We start from the raw sequence: 18,685 nt of genomic DNA, 5'->3' as shown, positions 1-18,685 counted from the left end.
GGCTACCCATTAGAACCACAGGGTAGTGGGTAGAGGCTTTAAAAAAATAGTCAAAATAAATAATAAAATAAAGATTTTGGAGCCCAAGCCCAGACCTACCAATCAGTTTTTAAGAATGAAAGAAGACCAGAAATCTATCTTTCTATTATTCTAACGTAACAAGCCTAAGGAAAAAGCATTTTGGAACTGAACTGATATTTATTACTTCATAATTCTAAAATTGTTTGCTTCTCTTGGAATCATTCTGATTCCACATTTTCAATGAAAATAAACAAATTGATGCAAGACTTCTCCTTTAAAGTTAATTTCTTTTTAACTTTAAAATATCCCCTAAGTTAAAATTTATTAGATAATTCTATATCTTACTTCTACTTCACAGCTCACTCTCCACTCTAGACCTATTTAATGCCTCATCCTAAATGCCTAAATTTATGGGAACTCAACACAGACATATCAATTCAATGTCAATTTCAAATGAGGCTTAGAAAAGTAATTCTCAGAACTCATAAGTTCTTTTAGGACCTTCCTGATTAAAAAATATGTAGGGTCTTTAATTCAAGATAAGAACAGTATTTGACAAATCTTTCTTAAAATTATAATTTATTCTTGACTCTGAACTATAGGGGAGTTTGTGAGCTACTGACTTCAGTACAGTTTCACCATTATCTACTGAAGTCTCTCCTCTGCTTAGGTTCAAATGTGGCCTATAACTTTAACTCAGGAGCAGACTGTTTAAAAATGTAGCTCAAAAGCCATGTGTAAATTCACCTTTAAGACATGGTGAAAAGGCCAAAATATATATAAAGTGTATGTAGAAAGCATTTATATAAAGTAGGAATAATAGCATATTTATAATACTTGCTGCAACTTTCTCTTTTAACTGCGTAAGTAAAGTTTTGTGGGCTGGGGATGTGCCTCAGTGGTTCAGCATTTGCCAAGCCCACACAAAGCCTAGCACCGCAAAAAAAAAAAAAAAAAGAAAAAGTTTTGCAAGGAGCTCTCTGTAGGCCATTATTCTGGTGATTCTTACAATCTTGTCATTCTTACTGCTAAAGAGCAGCTGCTATCAAAGTCTGTATAGCAACCAGAAGATTATCTAGACTTTTAAACTTGTGATCCATAGGTAAATAATTATGAAAATGTTTGCTAATGAAGTCTAAAGAAAGGGATACTGTGAAATGATTTATAATATACAATTAAAATAACAAAACTTTTGACATGTGCTACCATCTTCTATGCATGATGAAAATGGCTCCCCACCCCCTTTTTACTGGCTGTTTGTATTGCTCTAATAGGTTTTTCTCAAAAAGAAATACAAAACTGTACTCCATAATTTAAAAAAAAAAGTTAAAATGAAAAATTCTATTGTCTTTCTTCCTTAAATGATCTATTCAACGAACATTAATTGTGTGTGTTTATAGTTTTGCTTAAAAACAATTTACCAAAAAAGATGTTCCTTTCCCAGAATAAGGTTATATTCTACTCAGTAACTAGTATAAAGTTTATTTTATCCTTTAAAAAGGGTTAATATGTTCAAACAAAATTATCACATATATCATATGTACATTATATCTAGCCATTAAAAAATTCAGATTAACAAAACTTCATTGTAAATCAGAAAACAGACTTTTCTACACTATCTTTAGCTTATTTTGGTGATTATGCTTAAAAAGATAGAAAAACAGCGCTTTTTTTATATATCAAGACTTAATGTTACAAGTTAAACACTCACCATTAAAAACTTCATTAAATTCTCCAGGAGGGGCATGAATGATGAATTTTGCTGCTATACGTACCTAAAATAAAAGTGAAGATATAAATATACCATAGCACACATCTCTGCTGAAATGACCCAAAATCATACAAAATTATACAACTTTAAAGTTTTACTGAAAATGATAAGAAGATTTTCACAGTGATACTTCTCCACCCAAACACTTTAAAAGTAATTTCCTATTACTGTTTTAATTATCTAATATACAACCACAACATAGGCTGAATGTAGATAAAATAATTCAGTGAAGTTAAGGATTAAAAGATGCCAACAGATAAACATTTTCTTACAGTTGATTTTATTTCTTTTTAAACTAAAGTGAAAAAAAAACCCAGAAAATCTTTATGTGTGAAGAAATGCGCATTATGTATGCTAAAGAAATCTAACATACCTATGGATCTATAAAATCACAAATTCATGAAAATATGGAGAGAAATCAGGGAAGAAGGTTTAACAAAAAGTTTAATATGAGACCTGACTAGTTCTCAGGAAATTCTAGTTCAAAGATAAATAAGAAAAAATTTCAACAGGTGTACTGACAGGCCTATTTTAAAAGAATAAAGCCAATTTTGACAAAGAGTTTAAAACTTAACGAAAATGCTTCTGAGATGTTAAAGGACATGCCAACATTACCGTTTAGTGAAGGAGCTTATTATATAAAGACTGTGAAGGAGTAAAATCAAGGCAACTAGAATAGCCAAAACAATTTTGAAAAAGAACAAAACTGAGAACCACAATACAAGCATCAAGATAGTTTGGGTTTAATGAAAGGAGAGACAATTAACAGAAAAGAATTCAAAGTCCAAAAATATGTACATCTATATGCAGTGAAATGATTGCTGATAAAGGTGGAAAAGCAATTTACTGGAGGAAGGACATATTTTCAACAAATGATATTGGGATAATTAGATATTCGTGAGCAGAAGAAAAAACCTCAACCTAAACTTCACATTTTATACAAAAATTAACTTTAAGTGGATCATAGTTTTAAATGTAAAACAGAATTAAAATAAATGAAAAAAAATACAACCTGAAAAAATCTTAGTGATCTAATAATCTTAGTAAAAAAATTTTAGACATAATGCCAAAATTGTGGTTTATTAAAAAAACTGATAAGCAAGAATTCACTAAAATTAAAAACTTTTGCTCTGTCAAGGACTTGCACTATTAAAAGAATGAAAAAACAAGCTGCAAATTGAAAAAAAAGTATAGGTACAGCATTCTTAATCTGAAAAAATTTTGTATTTTCTATAAAATAGTTATTTTATACATATATATGTATAATAATATAAATGTTATATAAAATGGTAATCCATCATGGATAATTACTACATGATACTACATGATGATTACTACATAATCAAATGGGGTTTATCCCAGGAAATTAAGGGTAATCTTGCAACTTAAAATATATTTTATATAAAATATATATGATATTTCTTACAAAGGTAAGCACATACCATAAGATACAATGATCAATCCCACTCCAAGTATTGTTGCAAGTCATGGGCTGTGTGTGTGAGCTGGGCGCATTTGAGCATATGAGGGGACTGGTCTGGCATTACATGCTTTGGGGGCTGTGCGACACATGTGTGCCTTTCCTCTTGCTCTGCCTGTTATCCCACACAGCACCTGAGATGGATGTGGCTTTCCAAATGTTAATCAACCTGCTGACCATAAGACATCACCAAGCAAGACTCCACCCTCCAAAACCCAATCCCTTGCCTTAATTGGGTGGGAAATTCTATGAATAGCTTCTCTCCAATAGGGGGGTTTCAGGTGTGTTCTCTCTCTCTCTTGCCTCTTGTCTCCCTTACTCCCCTTTCCTTCTAGCATGGGAGCTGAAACCTGAGGTCTCAGAGCTGTCCCTGAACCCCCAAAAAGGTATTTCTCTGTTTGTGTGGTTTTTAGTTGCCAGCCCGGAAGCTGGCGACAAAGTATCTTCCCTACAGAATTAAAAGCTCACATTCATGCAAAAATTTATTCATAATTGCTCAAAACTAGAAACATCTTATAATCCAAATATCCATAAAATGGGTAAATGTACCAATTTACTGGTACATCTACACAACAGAATACTACTTAATAATAACAGGGAACTATTAATACTTGCAACAACTGGAATGAATCTTACAAGCATTGTGCTGAGTGAAATAAACCAATCTCAAAAGGTTATGTAGTCATAGTATAGGATTCCATTTTTATAATAATTTCAAATAAACAATATTACAGATACTTCTCAACTTACAATGGGGGTATGCCTTACAATGGGGGTATCATTTTAGATAGCACTTTTTGTGGAATAGCATAGACCACAAGTGATAATAAAGTATTTTGGAAATAAAAGATATATTCAAAGTAATATCATAAATATTAGTAAACTATATGAGCACTAAGAAAAAAATAATTTCTGCCCATCAGATGTCTGAGGTTACACTAAAGTATTACAAAAGTTATTACTCAAACTTTTGGGGGGTGATTTTTCTTACTAAATTTTAAAACAACAACAAAAAAGAGCATTCTACAATTCATGCAATAAATCAGTGAGTAAAAGTAACCTATAGAATAAAATAAGAATCTGTGAGTCAATACTTACCTAATAAAATAAATGAGCAAATAGGGGAAATAGAAGGCTCTTCATTACAACAGAATGCCAATTAACAATTGTAGAAGGAATGTATGAATAAGAAAATCACTTTGAGTAACCAACCACCTTAGTAATTCTGGTAGGCCAAAATCAATGGATGCCAAATTTGTAGGCAAAATTATAAAACTACAACAGGATATTTACATGGTTTGTAAGCATCTTTCAATGTGTTAACTACAAAGGAATAAATACTAATTTTATATTGAGGTGTACTGCAACCACACCTTTACAAAGTAATGAAAGGTATCAATAGTAATAAGAAAATCAGACATTATTTGCTTTCTGAGAGATACACAGAGAACACATCAATTCTGTGAAACTCCTGCAGAAAATTCATAGACTGAATCTAATCAGGAAACATCAAACAAATCAAAATGAGGGGCAGTCTACAAAATAACTAGTCTGAACTCTTCAAAAGAGTTAAGGTCACAAAAGACAAACAATGCTGAAAAACTGCTCCAGATTAAAGACGAGAGACAATACACAAAATTCAATTAGATTCTGGTTTGAGTTCTATATCAAAAGAGGAGGAGGAGAGGGGAAAAGAAAATGAAAGAAAGAAAAAGAAAACATTACTAATTATAGTGATAATAGGATCTGTAGATTTATATAATAGTATTGTCTAAATGTTTAAATTCTCAAAAGTTTAATAACTGTCCTGTAGTTATATAAAATAATGCCCTAAACAATAAAGTATTTAGAGATTAGGGAAAACATTTTTTCTTCAGAAGCTGTGTAGGTTTTCTCCTTAAATTTTTCTAACTTTAGGGCTGGGGTTGTGGCTCAAGTGGTAGAGTGCTAGCCTAGCACATGTGAGGCACTGGGTTTGATCCTCAGTGCCATATTAAAATAAAAGAAAGATATTGTATCCACCTAAAACTAAAAAGTAAATATTTTTAAAAACTTTCTTTTTTCTAACTTTAAACACGTGGACAAATAAAACATTCTAGTACTAATTTGTTAAAATAACCTGTTCTCCCCCATTTGATTAAAAAAATCTCATATATTCAGCACTATTTTCAAAACGTGTTACTTTTTTTTCAGTCAGGAATATGAAAAGCACATTACTTTTTTTTTTTTTTTTTTGATGGTGCTAGGGATTGAACCCAAGGCCTTGTGCATGCTAGGCAAAAACTATTACCAACTGAACTATACCCCCAGCCCTTACTACAGTTTAATAAATTTCGAAAAATCTTTCTGAAAACCATCTAAAGAATTTAATGGTCATCATTCAGGTAGCAAATCTAGAATGTTTCTTCCTCAAGTAAATTCTATTTCAATTATATGAGCAGAATAGACACTGAAGAAGAGATCTAGAGCTGGGCGTGGTGGCACACACCTGCAATCCCAGCAGCTCGGGAGGCTGAGACAGGAGGATCATGAATTCAAAGCCAGCCTCAGCAATCGCGACACACTAAGCAACTAAGTGAGACCCTGTCTCTAAATAACAAACTAGGGCTGGGGATGTGGCTCAATGGTTCAGTAGCCCCAGGTTCAATCCTCGTTACCAAAAACAAAAAAAAAAAAAAAGAGAGAGAGAAAGAGACAGACAGACGCTATCACAGTATTTAGTAGAGGTCTTGATGAACACTAAGAAAATATCAATGTAAGTAATGTGAAAGCAAGTTAATATTCTATTTCTCTTTTCCAAAACTTATTTAAAAACTTTCACCAGTTACCTCAGTAAGTAATGAATAATTCATATTTATGCACAAAAATTCTAGTAGGGTTATTTAGGCACTGCTGTAATTCTCAATGAGCCATTGTCTCTTTAAAACCAAGTCAAGCAAATTTGGATAACAGGATTCTAATTATCTGAGTTCTGGTAAATCAAAATATGATCCTATCACTTTTGTTTAAAAACTATTTCAATCAATTTAAGATTTTGGAGACTTAGAAACAAATTATTTTCATATATAGAGTATATAATAATGACTTTGTGTATTCACTTTACTGAGACAAATGGGTGATTTTTTTCATATTTCATTTTTGTTTAATTTCCTTTTTAAAAAACTGGCTAACTTTCCAGCCCTTTTGCTTCCAGATTCCTCAAAGTTTAGCACTGATTCAGTCTGGGAAGAAAAAGAAAAACAGAGAGTGAGAACCCAGTGTCACATCTCAGGGCTTAGCCTGATGCCTTGCAAATAGCAAAGTCTCAAAACACAATCTCCCTTGGAGACAGGTAACGTATTGCTTCTTTCCCATGCTCAGCAGTTAGTAATTATGACCATGTGTTGTAAAAAAAAAACAGTATTTCAATGTAATGAACATTTTCAGAGTTATCACTACTGGAATTCTGTGTGCACACTATTCATTTTCAAATAACCTATATTCAAAAGTGCAAAACCTTATACTAATATAAAGCAAGCATTATGGCATAATGGTTTAGAGTACCATCCCTGGAGTCAGATTGACCAGGATGGGTTTCCACCTCTACTACTCATTAGCTATGTGACCTTGCATTAATAAATAATATTAGCTACTATTATTGGCAGTAAAAGGAGACAGTAAATTCACTTGCATGTTAGCTTCTTTGTGCCCTACAGTGACACAAGTGTGGCTTATGTCTATGCTTTTACGAAGTCTGCAGGGCATTCACTTTCCATATACCAATATCCCTTCCCCTTCCATTTGACCTGCTCATCTCAAACACTGGTGATAGCTACACAGGAGAAAAAGCTGAACTCCTAGTTACATGGTAACTATGTGCCACTAAAATTTGGATTTTTATCTAAGTCAAAGCAAATGACCTCTAGCCAAATATTATTTTTTTTAAACTTCATAAACCTCAATTTTATGGAATGAACCAAGGGTCTCTCAATTTTTAAAAAGGTAAACTAAGGGAAATAAAATGTGTCATTATTTCTTAATTTTTTAAAAAACCCTTGGCTCTGTTAGATTAAAATATTGCCTACAGGGGCTGGGGATGTGGCTCAAGCGGTAGCGCGCTTGCCTGGCATGCGTGCGGCCAGGGTTCGATCCTCAGCACCACATACAAACAAAGATGTCATGTCCGCTGAAAACTAAAAAATAAATATTAAAATCCTCTCTCTTTAAAAAAAATATTGCCTACAAGTATTCTTTGACACAGCTATTATTATTATTAATTTATGGAAGTGGAAACAGTGATCCAGAATTGGGATTTAAATGAAGTCTTCAGATAAAGTCCAGGGATTTTTACATAGCTGCCTCTCAACACAGAACAGTATTCTTATGATCTGTCAAAAGACAGGCTGGGGACAAAAGAAATCTTTGGATAATCTTACTTGCTTCCATTGCTTATATTACCACCACAGGATAGCTCTCAAATCCTATTGCAGTCTCCCAAAACCAAGATCCGTTTTCCTAACTATAATTATCTATTACAAATCTTCATTTAATTGCTTCAAAGATATTTTGGACTGTTAACCCAAATCTAGTCTTTTCTGTTCTTGAAATTATTGGCACCGCCTTAAAAAAAAAATTACTGCACATTTCCCCCTCTCTTCCACAGTCACACAATGAATGTTTCTTGCTCAAATATAACCCCCTTTTCTCACTCTATTCCATTCACATTCAGGTACTGTTGTTAGACGCTTGATATACTCCTTACAAAGATGCCCTTCAACGAGTCTCACCCCTCTCCAAAATTTACTTTCCACTTTCCCCACAGACTGATATTTTTAAATGCAAGGTCCAATGTTCCTTCCCTGCTTAAAAATCACCCAATGGTTCCCCACTGCAGCAAAATGATGCCCTTTGTATGACACACAAGGCTCTTCCAAAGCTGTAAAATCTGTTAACAGCACAAGCTCTTAAGTAAGACTGCATGGGTTCAGACTACAGCTGTTCCACTCCTTACAACCTGTATACCCTAAGCAAACAAAACTATTTCCTGTCTTACAGAAAGTGAGATAACATTCTTGGACAAGGGCTTAGCACAGAGTAAGCACTTGAACAATAACTTATTGCCCTTATTCTTTCTGTCATTTTCTAGCTCCTTCAATATATCCACTCTTTCCCACATACACACAGTACGAGAACCTTACCGCTCCAGTCAGTTTCTCAAACAAGGGCTCTTGTTTTTCACACCTCCATACCACTTCATGTATATGATCTGGCCACCTTTTATGTACTGTGATAAAATTGCACACAGCAGTAGAATATCTTAACCTTTGCAAATTATCAGAAGAAATGGTCATAAAGAAAAGGAAACTCTCATAATATTAAAAATATCCTGATAAATCATTCATTATTGTAGTATTAGTGATACTTTCGATAAGAGTATTACTGAGATGTATGGTCTAAGGCCTAAAATTAAGGCCCTCTATATGTCTTGAATAGTAAGTTCCCCTCTTTGCTCTGCTTCCACAGATAAGGTCTCTAAGCCAAACAAGCTGCTTATCACAAGGAACAGACACAGTTCTTGCTTATGCCTCAGGAGTAGGCTTCTGCCAGTCCAGTGAATTACTCAAACCAATCAAAACATCCCTCAGGAACCAGGGGTCACCCCACCTTCTTGCTACTACAAAGCGTACCTCCCACAGTCCATTTTTTCACTCTTCCCAAGTGCAACACCTATGTGGCCCAGCATAGTGCTGTGTCCCCTTTCACTAAGCTTTCAAGTATATGTTATTAATAAACTGCTGTCAATCTCTTTAGCAGGAAATGGAATTCTCATCAAAGTGGCTTATAGAAAGCTGACCAAAAAATATATATTTATTTATTTTTTAATTTTAAAATCTTGAGCAACTGAAGAAAGAGGAGATGAAAGTACAAAAAGCAGACAACACAGCTGGGAGAATTAGCACATGCCTGTAATTCCAACAACTCTGGAGGCTGAAGCAGGAAGATTGCAAGTTTGAGACGGGCCTTAGCTACTTAGTGAGACCTTGTCTCAAAATAAAAAAATCAAAAGGGAATAGTTCAGTGGTAAAGCACAGATGGGTTTAATCCCCAGTACCAAAAAAAAAAAGACAACATGTGCACAGGACCACATGCATATATACCACAAACAAAAGCCATCAGAAACCATGAAATTTGGAGGCAAACAGTCGTGTACTATCCATTAGTTCAAAGGTATACTATATGGGAAATATGTATACTAAAAATGAATGTTTATCTTAAATTCAAATGAGTCAGACATTGTATTTTATCTCAGATCACTACCTACAAGCTCTGTAATGTCCACATGTTGAACATCATGACACATGACACATCTCCTCTGTGATCAAAGAGATATTAGGGTAGGAATTTCCCAAATAAGGATGTCTGTCAGAGTCACCAGAAAAGCTTTAGGAAAAAAAACACATTCCCAAGCTCCATTCCAAACCTACCAAATCAATCTCCCAAACTAGGACCTAAAAATCTATACTTTGAATCTAGGTGATTCTGATAGGAAACCAGATACTGCACTCATGCCCTATAGGGGATTACATATGGAAAATTTGAGGTTTGGTCTTACAACAGAGAAAGAAATCACAGGTTTCACTTGATTCTTAAGGAATGTTCACTAAAAGGAGTCACTACCTTACAAACTGGTAGTAAAGTTAAAAGAGCTATTACTCGCTTTTCTACTTTCTATACTGAGACTTATTTGAAGTTGTTTCCCACAACTCTCTAAAAATTGTTTATGCCTTGTTGAGAGTTACAAGTAAACTAAGAACAGAAAAAAATTTTTTTGAACTTTATGCTATTTAAATAGGTTATGACCAAGTGATTGCTACTGAATGTATGTGTTATAAACTAATCTATTTTAATGAGTAAACTGAAGAGTGGTAATGTGTCTTAGTAATTTTTTCTTAACAAATTTTCTTTTATAATTCTCATTTTGAATGGTAATGAAAAATAGAGCCCAAGGACTTAACCTAAATATAGGTCATCTATTTAACTCAAAATCAATTCTTCTTTAAAGATGTTTCATCATTTATTTAAAACATTTAGAAACCCATGAACCCAAAGTAGGCTGAAATGAGAAAGAAAAGGTTATATAAACTGTTCTTTTCTTCAATTTTTTCTCTCCTTTGAATCATTTACCTCAGGGAGGAAATACCCCTAAATTTTCAGTCTTTAAAAAAAAAAAAAAAAAAATCCTGGGCTGGGATTGTGGCTCAGTGGCAGAGCACTTGCCTTGCATGTACGAGACATTGGGTTCAATCCTCAGCACCAAATAAAAACAAATAAATAAAATAATGGTATTATGTCCATCTACAATTAAAAATTTATTTTAAGAAAAATCCTTAAAATAAAATAGGAAAAACTGTTCTTTCTCTACCTAATTTTTTCAAGAATAATTTGTACTTCGGTCAACATTTATTGAGCACCTATTACAATAAGACTTAACCCCACATTGCATGTTCAAATATTCAAGTCATCTGGGAAGTATTTTTGTTGTAGTTTACAAAAAAATACACTTATGGCCTCACCCATGAGTGGAGCCTGTGTGTCTATGTTCGTAGATAAAGTCTCCAGTTGATTTTACTTGCAGCCAGAATTGAAAACATCTAATCTTACATATGCTAGGAACTCTAATGGAATTACAGAGATGACTAAGACACAGGGCCTGGCTCTGAACACAGGAAATAAGAACACCAGAAAAATCTATTCTAATTGCTAAATGGTCAAACAAAGGTAGGTACAAACTGCTAAGGGAGCTGAGACAGGTCAGGATACAAAAGAAGACCTGGGAAGTCTTTGGGTCTGGGTACTTAAGGATAAGTAGTTTACAATGCAGACAAGAATGACAGGTCACTTCTGAAAGAGGGAAAACAAACATACTTTTCATTTTCAGACCCTGGTAATCTGCTTTTCTCCCTCCTTACTCCAAAGCCTGGTAAAACTGTTCTCTTAAATGCCACTGATGCCCCTCAGTCCACTACTTACAGAATATGCCTTATCTACACCAGTTTTCCCATCCATAAAGTGGAAAATACAAGGTTATTGTGACAATCGAGAGCTAAAGTTCCTGGCATGTAGTGGATAAAATTTGTTTCCTGTCACTTTCTCTTAATTCCAAAGGTGTTTTTCAACCTCATAGTCCTTCTGGGCACTGCTCTTTCTCAAAAGCATCTTTGCAAACTCTGACTCTGTTCTGAGTGTGCAACATTTCTACTCAAGGGTCACTCTTACCCTTTTTGTCTCTCTTCTCCGCTGACCCCTCAAAGTCAAGTCATGATGAATTTTTCTACCCAAAAGTCTGAAACTGAAATGCTCAAAAATGTGAATTCCGACATGATGCCACAGTGGAAAATTCCACACCATGAAATTCTGTTCCAAGCACAAAATTTAAAAATATGACCTTCTGGTTATATGTACACGGTATATATAAAACACACATAAATTTCATGTTTAGACTTGGGTTCCATCCCCAAGATAGCTACATACAAGTATACCAAAATCAAAAAATCTGAAATCTGGATCACTTGTGATCCTAGGTATTTCTAATAAGGGACATCCAACCTGTATTTGGTAAATGAATGAATGTAAAGGTAAACGGTTATCCCAAGTTATTTCCATTGATTTTTTTTTTCAAGAGAAACACTGAACATTTTAAAATGTGATAGAAAAGTTCTCAGCCATTAGAGTCATAGTTGAACATAAATAAGTGTCTATGAGAAAGAATGTAAAGATTGTATATCTAACATTCAAAATAAAATCTATGAAATTCTTTTTTGAACCAAATCTATGAATGTTGTTTTTATTGGTCCTCCCACCACCCCAGTACCAAAGACTAAAACTAGGGCTTCCTGTTTGCTAGGCAAACACTCTACCACTGAGCTATATCTCTGCTCCTTTTTAGTTTTGAGACAGGGTCTCTCTACATTGCTCAGGCTAATCTTGAAGTTGTGATCCTCCTGCTTCAGCCTCCCAAGTAGTTAGGATTATGCATATGTACCACCATGCCAGGCTCTATGGTATTTTTGGAACCTGTTGGAAGAGTAGTCTTTACAAAACAAAGATCTATTTTCTTCAATATACAAAAATCTCCTGCAATAAATTATCACTTCCAGGGATTGATTAGGCTTTTGGGTCAGAGTATAAAATCCAGGTCAGGTTTTGCTATTGGGCTTTTCAATCATTTTTTGGTACTCTGCTCCAAGCATTTTTATATCTGCATTATTACACTAAAATGCGATATTCTATCTATGGAGTTACCTTTATTCTATGTAAAAATGGTTCCCAAATGCACTGAAATGTACTATAAATCTGCCTTAATGTGCCAAATCTGAAAAATTCACTAATGTTATGGCTGTCACCAAGTTCCTATCTACAGTAGGTATTTGTGAAATAACAATTCTTCTACTGAAGGAAATTAGGAATGAATACATCCTAAATTAATAGTTTACTGGTTGAGTTTACCCCTTGGTTAATAGGAATACTACTAATTTTATATTAATTATGATGAAATATAAAGGCAGCCTATATTGTTTTAACACATCAAGTTATATTGATATAACTGAAGAAAGTTGTATTTGTATAGTGAAGGAAAAGTATATCAACTGCCTAAAAAGAATATTTACCATTTGAACCCTGGCCAATATCACCTGTACCTCAAAGAGCACCAGGAACTTCATTTTAAATCTTTAAATTCTATAACAATATGTAAGAATGAAAAATTTAGGCACAATAGATTTTTCCTTTGAAAACCTAACATTATATGCATTACTACTTTTATGTTCATAAAATTTACCATCCTCTCTTTTCTTCTTCTTGGTAATGGGTTATTGAACTCAGTGCTTTACCAATGAGCTACATCCTCAGCCCCTGCTCTTTTTTTTTTTTTTTTTTTAATTTTGAGACAGAGTCTTGCTAAATTACTTAGGGTCTCACTAAGTTGCTGAAGCTGGCTTTGAACTTGCAATCCTCCTGCCCCAGCCTCCAGAGCTGGTGGTATTACAGGCATATGCCACCACACTTAGCTCCATTCCCTCTCTCTCCCCCTCTTTTTTTTGGGGGGGGTGGGAGGTACCAGGGATTGAACTCAGGGGCACTGGACCACTGAGCCACATCCACAGCCCTCGTTTGTATTTTATTTAGAGACAGGGTCTCACTGAGTTGCTCAGTGCCTCACTTTTGCTGAGACTGGCTTGGAACTCATGATCATCTTGCCTCAGCCTCCCAAGCTGCTGGGATTACAGACAGGCCTGCGTCACTGCAGCATTTTCTCTTAATTCTGCGAATCCATGGTTTCTATGTTCATTTACTCATTGAACTGTTCTACTTTATCACATGCTGAATAATGATAGATGCCAAAAAAATGACATTATTTCTGTACTTAGGGATTCCAAGAGAAAAGGTGAAAAAAGAACTATTAAGCAAAACTGTATTTAATATTAATGATGTGTTATAGAGTTCAGAAGAGAGATTAAATAGGCCATGTGATCTGAGCTAAATCTTGAGGGTTGAGTAAAATGTTCATCTTTCCAAAAAAAGGAGACAGACCTGAGAGCAGTACCAATACTCCAAAAGGGATGAGAAGCCAGGATCAGAGAAAAACATCTACCACTTATCAGTGTGCTGCCAATATGCCAGGCACTACTGATAATCAGTTAAATGGAGAAGGCATTTACTATTATAATGTCCTTGAATTTCAGAGGAGACTGAGGCTGACATAATTCATTCAAGCTGCTACAAGTAGACCAGTATTTAGATGTCTGAATGTATTGAAAATGTCAGAACAATTGAGATTAGAATGGAATACAAAGCCATTAATACTATTTAAAGAGTTGGGCTTCCCGGTAAAGGAATGGAGGATCTATTCACTAAAAATTTGAGAGTAGAGAACCAATATATTAAAGTACAGATTAGATATAGGTAGCTGAGGGGTTTAGTCTAGAAACTGCAATTAAAAACCTAACAATAACAAATATAACAGAAAGGAAACAAAAGTTGTGACACATTTCTAACCCCTCTTTTGTTCCTTTATTTTCCTTCCTTTACTGTTGTCATATTGTCACATAACAGGTACAATCAATTTCCATTCTGTATGCACAATGAAGTATTGTCACCAAATAATCTGGTCAACTGATAGGTAGTAAACCAAATATTAACACAAATGAATTAACTTTCCAAGCAAGAAATAATTTGTATAAGGCATTATTTTTTTTACAATGAAGTGGCAAAATACAGATTATAAAGTACAGGAAAAACAAAAAGTTAAAACAAAGCTGAAGTTTAAAGTCCTAGATGAATGCAACAATAGAAATAAAGAGAAAAATGAGCAGGAGAAGATAGATTTCTGCTTTCCTTTGAGTAGAGGAAAAATGAAGGAAGATTATAAATTTACTTTGAGGTAGCTCCATTTGAAAATATCTAGTTAACCATCTCCTATAAACACGTCAGCAGATTAAAATGTCAGTGCTCAGGAGAAGACTTAGAGCTAGAGCTAAGTACCTGAGACACATTTCCAAAGGCATAATAGTTGAATCTATAGGAGTGGGTTATTTGGGGGATAAGGGATGGGGAAAGGAAGAAGAAGAAAAAAGGAAGAGCTTTTCCCATCAGTGACTATCTTCCTTCTGGAAAGTTTGGTAATGGTTCTTTTCTTTCTTTCTTTCTTTTTTATTTTTTGTAGTTGTAGATGGACAGAATGCCTTTATTTTATTTGTTAATTGTTATGTTGTGCTGAGGGTCGAACCCAGTGCCTCACATGTATTAGGCAAGCGCTTTGCCACTGATAGCCCTAGCCCGATAATGGTTCTTTTCATTTGAGTGTTACACCAAAATTTCATGTTATTTCCAATTCACAAAAATGCTTTAGCATACCATATGGCTGACCCAGGAATGGAAAACGTGAATTGCTTTTCGCCTCGAGTTTCCATTACAATGTAAAAAAAATCTGTGGGATACAGTACAATTAATTAATTTAAAGAACTTCATTGTGCTTCTTCAGTTAAAGTTATTTCCTATTAATCCAGTTTGTTGGTTTCATAGTGGTAATCCTCAAAAAGCATCTGCATACAAGTTGTAAAAGCAAAGCTATAATTCTAGGTTAATTCCTAAAATACTTTCCACCATAGGGCATACATGAAAATATATCAGAAGCATAAAGCACTTAAATGTGTTAACAATAAACTAACCCAACACTATTTAATGTCAGGTGTGTAAAATTTTTATTTAAAAAATAAAAAAAGAAAAACTTTTTTTCTTTTTCAAAATACACTGTCGAAGGCTGGGGTTGCAGCTCAGTTTCAGAGTGCTTGCACAGCATGCATGAGGTACTGGGTTCGATCCTTAGCACCACATAAAAACAAATAAATAAAACAAAGGTATTGTGTCCATCTACAACTTAAAAAAAATTAAAAAATACAATATAAGCTGTCAACAAATTAAAAACCAACATACAAAACCAGAAGAGTCCTAAAATCAATTTTGCTTAAGGAAGCATAAGAACAAGAACCTTAGATTTGGATTCAGACAAATTTGCGTTTAAATTCCATCTCTGCTACTTCCTAGCTAGGTGTCCTTGGGTGAATTACTTAAAGCTTTTAAACCTGATTTTAAAAAAATTAAGTAACAAATGTATCTGTCTAACTGAGCCAGGCATACACATGATTGTAGCACACATCTTAACAGCTTCTTTCCTTATATCTGCAATCTATAATGGAAATTTCAAAAGCTTAAAAGTACTAAAAGCTTATTTTTTGAAAATTAAAAATGAGACAGCATGAAGTGTAATACAATTTAAGTATTAGTTCAAAAATATCGTCTCTAAACTCTCTCCATTTCTGATCCTAAACCCAACATCCTCCTCCCAAAAGATTAAAATAATACCTAAATATAAAGTGACAAGAATGTTAAAATTTCACTTAAATGGTTACTTGAATTTAACCCAAACTTTGGTCAGTGTTTTTAAGATTAGAAAATAGTGATAAAATCTTCTGTAAAATATCTATATTCTTACAAAACTTCAAATTTAAAAAAAAAAAATCAAAATTAAATTTAGACTTTTCATTCATTTACTCATAGAATATTATATTAGTAGACAAAGACAACACCTCTTCATGAAGCTTAATGTCCTGAGTGCCAGATAATATATAATCTTCTATCTCATTTTGAAAAAAAAAAATTATTTTAGGCCTTTCAACACACTGGCATGTCTATATCAGCTACCATGCTGAATATACTCACCTCAGGTTTCAAGATACTTGAGATACTAATAACCACTTAAGAACCTTAGGGAAAAAAATGACACTCTCTTTCTAAAACTTCTTAGCACTGCTTAATTTTAAGTATGTTTATGTATGTACCCACTCGTATACATTTTCAGCTACCAACTTGTGGCTCTACACATGTGAATACTGCAAAGCGACTTTGGAGGATATAGGGATCTACCTACCTATTTGGTCTTTGGATTTCAGAGAACTATACAGTACAAAACGGGGAGAAAAAAAAAAAAGACTTCCAAAAATGAAGATGAGGTTGACTTCCGCACGCTCACATCAGGAAGGAAAAAGAACTTTACATTCAGGTGCAAGAACACAGAATATAAAAACAGAGGGCTCTAACTGAAATCTCCTTAAGCGACACTGGCATTTCCTAAACACCATAATATAACTGTACATGTTTCTTATATGACTGTACTGTTTCAGATCTTAAAAAATGAAGCACTGTTAAATTAAGAGTCTGGATATCTCCAAAACTGTAGCTATCATGATATATTCATGTCAGTTACTTCTCAGTTTAAAAAAAAAAAAAAGTCAAGGTCCTTTCCAAGAAATATTCAAAATCTGCAGAATTCCTCCCTTCCACCTTACCCACCTCCCGGGTATGGAGCCTTCAAAGTTGCCAAAGGAAACCAGCAAATAAAAGAGAACTACTTCAGTGATAAGATTTCTAATTTTAAATGTCTTAGAACTTGAGTCGTTTATCTGGTTCCAATGCTGTCACTTCATCTAACACACAGTAAAAGGAGTTGCACCATCTCCTCTCTTTAGAAGTCCTACAAGACCGGGTGCTGCTACCAAATCGGCCCCCAGGGGGACAAATGCCATCCTGGGCAGAAAACAGATATGGGAGTGGGGGGATCTCTATGTGAACAACTCTACTACCTTCCAGGGAACATGGGAACTGCAAAGCTTACAGCAAAAGCCAAAAAAGAAGAAAGAAAAAAAAAAGACGGCCGTGTGTGTGTTTGGAAGGACGGAAGGTAGAGACCTCCACGGGAAAGGAAACACCCTAGAGAATCAGGAAACGAAGCACTTCTTTTTGGGGAGGGGAATAAGGCGGCAGAAGTGAAGGTCTGCTTCCTAAGCGATTTTTTCCCTCGCCGGGCCACACTCCCAGGCCAGGCCGCTGGGCAGGGTACTGCCCTTGGGCCGCTCGGGGCCAGGTCACAGCCCCTCCAAGGTCTCCAGTCTCTAGCACAGGGCCAGGGACCTTAGGAGGTCCCCCGCGGCCGCCGCCCGCGCCCCCGCCCCCGCCCGCCGCGCAGGCCCGCGGCCGTCCGCTCGCTCCCGCTTCCTATTTTCGGAACACACACCCTACAAGGAGCGGAGTTAGCAGGCCTGAAAGAGACCTGCCCCCGCGCGGGGCCTCGGGTGACTGACAGGGGCAGGCACTCGGGCGCAACCAGGCGGGAGGAAGGGCACCGAGTGCATAGCCAGTGCCCTTCCCTGGAGGCCAGACTCAGGGCCCATATGACGCGGTGCTGCTGGCTCCACCGGATCGGCTCCGCCGCCCCCGCTGCTCTTACCTTCTCCTCATCAGACAACTGCTCCTCCAGATCCGCCATCTTCCTTCTGGCGACAAACCGTGGCGGCGGCGGCAGCGGCCACCTGACTTCCCCCTTTTCGTGCGGTCCTCCGCGCCGCGCGCCCCCGCCAAGGGAGGGGCCCGTCGCCCAAGCTGCCGCGCACGCGCCCCTAGAGCCCCGCCTCCCCCGCCCGGCCTTCGGGGATGGCTCGGCTGTGCGGTGCGCGTGCGCGGCGCCGGGAGGGGGCGGTGTCTGCTACCCGCCTGCTGCAGGCTTGTCAGCATCCTGAGTATAGGGTTCTCTCCTAACTGATGACCAGATGGACCCAGTCTGTGATGAGTACGTTCTGAGCCTTTGATTATGTTCCCACCAAGGCCTGAACTCTGCCAGCTGAAATGTGAAAAGCTGAACCAATTTAAAACAGTTTAAATATAGGAAAAATACTCAGCTTTAATTAAAATATGCACACACACAACCTAGTCCATAATTGTGAGATTGCTCTTGATATATTCATTTATTCATCCAACAAATACTTATTGGTCTTTTATTATGTACCCGTCACAGGTTAGTCTCTGGGGATATACAATGTTGA

General features: G+C 35.8%; 1 protein-coding gene across 1 annotated transcript in view; it reads right to left on the bottom strand.

The window, feature by feature from the left end:
• Capza2 (capping actin protein of muscle Z-line subunit alpha 2) overlaps window positions 1-18,249 on the bottom strand; it is a 39,581-nt gene extending 21,332 nt beyond the window's left edge. The window contains exons 1-2 of the mRNA XM_027926332.2: window positions 18,094-18,249; window positions 1,733-1,796 (exon numbers count right to left, since the gene is read on the bottom strand). Coding sequence (XP_027782133.1) covers window positions 1,733-1,796; window positions 18,094-18,132 — 103 coding nt within the window. The 5' untranslated portion in view covers window positions 18,133-18,249. The remainder of the gene's footprint in view (window positions 1-1,732; window positions 1,797-18,093) is intronic.
• Between the last annotated feature and the right edge of the window lie 436 nt (window positions 18,250-18,685).

This window comes from Marmota flaviventris, chromosome 1, assembly GCF_047511675.1.
Source record: "Marmota flaviventris isolate mMarFla1 chromosome 1, mMarFla1.hap1, whole genome shotgun sequence".
NCBI lineage: Eukaryota > Metazoa > Chordata > Mammalia > Rodentia > Sciuridae > Marmota > Marmota flaviventris.
The sequence above is the reverse complement of the archived record's forward strand: the minus strand, read 5'-3'. Positions and strand labels throughout refer to the sequence as shown.